General features: G+C 36.1%; 1 protein-coding gene across 1 annotated transcript; it reads left to right on the top strand.

The window, feature by feature from the left end:
• The first annotated feature begins 1745 nt into the window (after window positions 1-1745).
• Window positions 1746-3087, top strand: LOC113360944 (purine permease 3-like). Its single transcript, XM_026604364.1, has 2 exons — window positions 1746-2613; window positions 2700-3087. The coding sequence occupies exons 1-2, from the start codon at window positions 1801-1803 to the stop codon at window positions 3015-3017; spliced, it is 1131 nt and encodes a 376-aa protein (XP_026460149.1). The 5' UTR covers window positions 1746-1800; the 3' UTR covers window positions 3018-3087.
• The last annotated feature ends 3587 nt before the right edge of the window (window positions 3088-6674 follow it).

The following is a 6674-nucleotide window of genomic DNA, read 5'->3' as shown; positions in this document are numbered from 1 at the left end:
GGTTATGGACGGAGAAGATAATTAAGTTAGGACTAAATAGTTTTTTTTTTTCTTTTGACTTTTTTCCTTCTTTTTCTCTACAAATATGGCAGTTTCACCCGCTCCGAGATAGCCGAAATCTTGATAGTCGGTAGTAGAGAATAGAAAACACGTGTCGACTATTCACTCGCCGGGACAGAGGGTGCAGAGGAATTATGGCACAGACGATCTGGAGCTTTAATTTGTAAAAAATAGTCTCAAGATACTTAAATTCCAAATTGAATCTGTACTTCCATAGAATTCCAAACACGGTAGGTTAGGTAGGTTTTCTTTTTTAGTTTGTAATTTTTAAACCAATCATACGTTGTCAAATTGATTTTTTTTTAATCTTTTCTTATTCTTTTTAAACCAATCATATGTTGCCAAGTGTCCATGCCAAAACGCTCGTTTCACAAAACTCAAAGAAGGTTTATTTCATCCAATAAAAAGCGAGGATTTCCTCACCATTCGACGTGAGAACTTTATTTGTCTAGGACTTTAAGTCTTTAGATTATTCTAATAAAAGTAAATTACTACTACAATTACTACCAAATACTTCTCTGGTAACTTACACATTACTAGCTATAGGAGGTTACACTACTCCAAAAACCTTGTCTAGTCTCTAGTGTGTATACACACTGAATTAGCACAAAATTGGTTAAAAAAGACCAAAATCAACATTTCCTGGGTGAAAAAGACTTGTACATTTTGATACTGTTTAAATGGATAAAAATTAAAAAAATATTGTTCAAATGGACAAAAATATAAAAATAGCCAGGATGTAACCAGTTTCATCCTACCCATTTTCAAATATTTTTTCTTATTTTTAATTTGAACAAGATGTATCCAGTTTCATCCTTACTATTTTTTAAGTTTAAGCCGCGATGAATCCAGTTTCATCCTTGCTATTTTTCTTTTGTCCAATTCACCCATACTAATTTTTACTTGTTCATTTGAACCATGTTTTAAATTTTTTTGAACAAATGACCTATTTTCCCGTTGATTTAGTTGACTAACTAAAAAATGACACACTGAACTAGTTCTCATCAGAATCCTCCTCATACTTAATTATGCATATTCAATGCTTGGGAGGACTTGCTGTGATTGACAGTTTAATACAGTATGTGAAACCGTATTACGCGTCTATGGATGGAAGTCTCATTTCAACATCTGCTTGCCTTGAAGAGAGAAAGTTGTCTCAAGAAACCAGGGGCGAACCTAGCCTCGGTCAAGTGCGGTTAACTCAAAATTTAGTCCTTAATTAATGTTCTTCTTTACACACAAATTCTGTTTTGTTTCTTTACTTTTCGACTCTTTTTGACTCTGCTACTTTATTAATTTAGTTATATATATACTACCGGAAATATCTCCGAGTGGAACTGCACTTATAACTGCAATTTAAAGGCCAAGCATGTAAGACTCAGGGATGCTGGAGTAGTATATAGTAGTTGTAAATATGTTAGTGCATGTTTACGTGGAATCTATTATCTGGTGGATTAATTAGAAAATGGTTGCGCAATTATAAGGAAGATACGATAAAACCTATCTAATTGGCTAAACTCGATCCTTTATCGAGTCTTACCCACACGCACTACCTATATATATGCTAGCAGCTTCCCGGTTATTTCTTGATACACCACCAACCAAAATGCCCGTTCATATGTACTATAAATATGCATGTAAGATATTGGTCTCATCACTTCATCACATTATTATAGACACTTTAAATCTAGAGTGATATATAGAGAGTACTATTTTACCTTGCTATATAGTAACATTTATATGATGCTGGGTCGTAGTAAAAGTCGTGTAGTAGATGTTGCTGAAGAAGATGAATTGTCTACGAACATCAACATCGCAGAAGTAGGAGGGTTAACCAAAGAGAACAAAGAGGAGGATTCAAGAGTTAATAAGTCTCCTCCAAAGGTTCTACTCTTATTAAGCTGCACATTTATGTCGTTAGGATGGATCGGAGGACCTTTACTAACAAGACTATACTTCTTACATGGTGGTAATGGAATATGGTTATCTAGTTGGTTACAGATGGCTGGGTTTCCTATACTAATAGTTCCGCTCGTAATCCTATACTTTAGACGCGACCGGAGTCAACCTAACGTTGATTTCTTTGTTTGTCGAAAGCTTTTGCTCTATGCTGCTCTATTAGGCTTATTTCAAGGAATAGCCAGTTATATGTATAGTTATGGTTTGTCATTCCTTCCTGTATCCACTTCATCCCTCCTTTTCACAACCCAACTTGTTTCCACTTCTTTTGTTTCATACTTTTGGGTTAAGCAAAAGTTTACTCCATACTCGATTAATGCGGTCGTAGTAATAATAATGGGTTGTATACTTCTTGGTATACGAGGGATCAGTGATCACCCGCCTGGTGTTACGAAATCTCAGTATTTGCGGGGTTTCTTTATAAGTATAGCTTCTGCTTCAAGTGTTGGGCTCATCTTAGTGAGCACCCAAGTTGCTTATGCTAAAGCCAATCAAGTCATGACTTATCCTATTGTGTTGCAATTTCAATTTTGTTTTTCGTTCTTTGCAACAGTAAGTTGCACAGTTGGGGGTCTCATAAGCAAGGATTTCCTGGTAATTAAGCTGAAAAACAAATCGTTATATATATATACGTACATATTTGTGGATGTTCATCATATATTTACTTATATAATTTGCAGGAAATACAGAAAGAAGCAAGTGAATATGACTTGGGAGCGAAAAAGTATTACCTCGTGTTAGTTTCAATGGCAGTAGTTTGGCAGTTACAGTTTATCGGAAGAGCCGGGGTCATATTTTGCACCTCCTCCCTCTTTGCGGGAGTTGTGGGTGCGACTATTCTTCCTTTCTCGCAGATTGCTGCGGTAATAACGTTTCACGAGAGTTTCACAGCAGAGAAAGGGATGGCATTGGCTTTAACACTTTGGGGCTTCACTTCTTATTTCTACGGTTCGTACATGAACAAGACCAAAGCAAGAATAACGTCAATAACTCCATGAGACAAAGGAACACTTGTGGTGGCATATATCTAAAATTTGGTTAATTCTTCAACCTACTCCTGTAAAAAAAAATCCGTAGTTTTTTATTTAAGGTAATTTTATAAGTCTCTCTTTTTGTATGTTTGTATGAACGAATAAATTAACTTCTGAAAAATTAAAGAATGATAAAAAAAAATTATTAATCAATAAAGAGCTGATCGACTGGAATAATAAGTTGAACAGACTTATAATAGAGGATTTGAAAAAAAATCCAACACCAACTCAAACACAAATAGACTTTAAACCACAAAGTTACTGACAAATTTCAAGAACTGGAACGAGAGAATTTGGCTGTTTTAGGGTCTTCGGCCTCCTTGTTTGCACTCTGATTCGCAGTGCAAACTAAACAAACTTTTGGATCATCAAATAGTAAGAGCAAGTCTTATGGTGGAATCTAACCTATTTCAAGCGTGAAAAAATTGTGGAATGTCAAGTCCAGTGGATTCCAAGTCACGGTCTTCTACAGTAGTCAAATCTGAATCCACCGTAGCTTTCCTAAGTTGTGTCATTAATTCCATAAGACATTCAATGAATTTTGGATCTTCTTCCATTGTTTTCTCAAGAGCATTCCGACTTTTCATTAACGTTTCAACCGAACATGTAGGGTCTTTCCCAAAAAGAGCCGGATGTAACTCCACCAAATGCCTCAGCCTACTTAAAGTTTCCTTTAATTTTGGATCTTCCATTAGTTTCTGAAGAGCATTCAATCGTCTGTAAGTACTATCAATCCTTTCTAATAAGGATTTCTGAAGAGGATCTTCCATTGCCAACGACTGAGCTGATTAGCCGACCGATATAATTAACCTCTCTTGCTGTAGATGTTTCGAATGAGTCTTTATATCGAAAAACTTTGTATAGCGCTACCCTTATATATATAAGATGATGTCTCTCGACCAAACTAATGAAACTGGTATTTGACAATGATTCTTATTCCTTGTTTGACAAGTTAAACTGGTATTCCTTGTTCGATCGATCGGTTGATGTTTGTTTCGATTCTCTTTGGCTTATTTAACACGCTTTGTTTTTAACCAAATTAAGGGCCACCATATCCCCATTAATATTCTGGCAATGGCGATGGCCAGTCCGGCTACGATGGGAACGGGCCGCATATAACAAGTATGCGCCCCCATTCACTGCGACACGTGATCTCCCCAACAAGTTCAAGAGATGTAAAACGGTTTTGCAAATTTAAACTGAACTACTTCTTCTTCAATTACAATATATCCCCTATGTACCTAAACGATAACTTAAATGTTTTATGTTCTTATATTTTGCTTCTCTGCTCCGTTTCTTTACAGATTTTTTCTCTTAATTTTCTTTCTCCTAATTTCTTTTTCTCCTTTAGGAAAAAATAATTAAATCGTGACAATAATTAAACATGATTACTTGAGTTCAAGGGTATAACCGTAAGAGAGAATGTAAACATGATTACTTGAGTTCAAGGGTATAACCGTAAGAGAGAATGAAGTAGTTAATAATTAATTTTCCAAAAACAGTATCATGCTTGGAGTCTTTTACGGAGATGGCGTGTCTCGTATCGAGTCCAAATCTGTTCACATTCCTCTGACGAGTGTATATTTTACTTTAACTTCTGATTGGTTGATTATTTAACTGATGACCCCATTACCCTCTATGTTTAGAATCACGACCCTCGTTACATAATTCCCTAAATTAAATCAACGGTAAAGATTGAAATGTGAAATATACACTCATTAAAGAGTGTGCACGAATTCGCACTCTCTCATAGCAGTGATTCTGCTCGCCCCACCAGTCAATCCCACTGTCAAACCCACTACTAACTTGGGTCGACTTTTACATTTTCTTCCGTCCATAGCTAAGGGTTTTCTTCTCCGTCGTTTTGTTCAAGTTCTGGTTAAAAATAACAACAAGTACTATCATTCAAAATTCACATCGAACATTAGTACTTGAACAGATCACCGTTCTTTCATGTGCCGATGATTATCTGATTATTACGTACATGTTAATGATTGTATTATTCAGAATGGGATGAAGTAGGTGTCTTTAGAACTTCACAATCAGTTGCCACTACGCAGCTTCTTAGCCATGAGAGGAAAATATCAATTTTCTTCTTACGTTTCTGATTCATGTGACAGAGAAAATGATAGTGTTATGTGCACCTTACCCTTCAGTTAATGATTCATGGAATCATGGTACCTAGAGGTGTAAATTGGGCTGTGCCGGCACGAGCACAACCCAGCACAGCACGCTAAAAATTGAACCCAGCCCAGCCCAACCCAGCACGTGACTTAGCCCAACACGGCACAACACGTTAGTTAAATGGGACGTGCTGGGTTTGACTAATGGGCACGGTAGCCCAGTACAGCACGCGTCACGGATTAGCACGTGGCCCAGCCCAGCACATCGCGTTAAGAAAGCACGTCATAACATGCACAAATACATAATATAACAAGGTATAATACATCACATTTTGTGTATATTTTACAAAATAATTATACTATTATATCTCGTTTTTTACCTTTTATACCGGCTTATTTTTATAACAACACATATATTACCTAAATATTTGGAAATATCGTTGTTATAATGTCATTACTTATATATACTTGACTAGAACATTAATTCACATGTTGTCTATTTAGATATCGTGATAATGTCCGACTTAATGTATACCATTAAGTGATCTCAAATTGTTTATAGCACGTGTGCCAGCACGACATAGCACGACACAACACGTTACGTGTTGTGCCTAACTTTTGACTAGTAAAGCACAGCACGACACATCACGTTTAAATCGTTGGCACAACCCAGCACGACACATGGCACGTGAAGCACGCGACTTCTTATGCCAGGACGACACGTTTTACACCTCTAATGGACCTACTGCAAATGTCCATGAATACTTGTCTAAACTTCCATTAGGCATAAATCATGTACAAGCAACATAGATGACCAATTTAATCAGTTTCAGAATAAATTTTCGCAAATATTCTTTCAACCTTTGTTTGATTCATTCCAAATCCGTTAATTGCAACTTCAGTATTCGATTTCGGCAATGTTTTCTTTTTCTTTTGTTATTGTAAACTTTACCAAATCCACCAAACCCAAGTAGCTCTGTATCTGTATCTGTATAGGCTTTCATTGTGCGTTTCAAAGAGTATCTACAGGTACCAATATATATCGATTTCCAATGATCAATCACATCTCTATTCCTAGACTTCTCGTAACCCACAAAAACTTATACAACTAGTTTTCAGTCCCAATGAAATGAGTTTTATTTATTTATTTTCAGACTTATAAGTAAATCTTGAACGTAGTTTTTGGTTGATAGATTCGTAAGCTAAAATCTGTTCAGCTGCTAATGTTCGATGCGAGTTTTTGGATGATAGATCGAAGATTTTTTGATTTCCTATTTTTGTTAGTTATTGAAGACTAATTAATTATTTCCTAAAGTTAGCCGTGGTTATTTAGGGAAGGGGTTTCCTAAACCGGTTAGGATTCTTGGTGGCCAAGTTTGTAACCTATATAAATAGATAATTAGGCCTTGTAGAATTATATTATGTAGAAAACGATTAAGAGATCGGTGAGAGATTTCTTGTATAGCTTTTAGGGCTAAAGCTAGGGTTTCGTTGTGAGAGC

The sequence above is a fragment of the Papaver somniferum genome, chromosome 3 (assembly GCF_003573695.1).
Source record: "Papaver somniferum cultivar HN1 chromosome 3, ASM357369v1, whole genome shotgun sequence".
In the NCBI taxonomy this organism is placed as follows: domain Eukaryota; kingdom Viridiplantae; phylum Streptophyta; class Magnoliopsida; order Ranunculales; family Papaveraceae; genus Papaver; species Papaver somniferum.
Note: the sequence above shows the minus strand (reverse complement) of the source record. Positions and strands in the feature narration are given on the sequence as shown.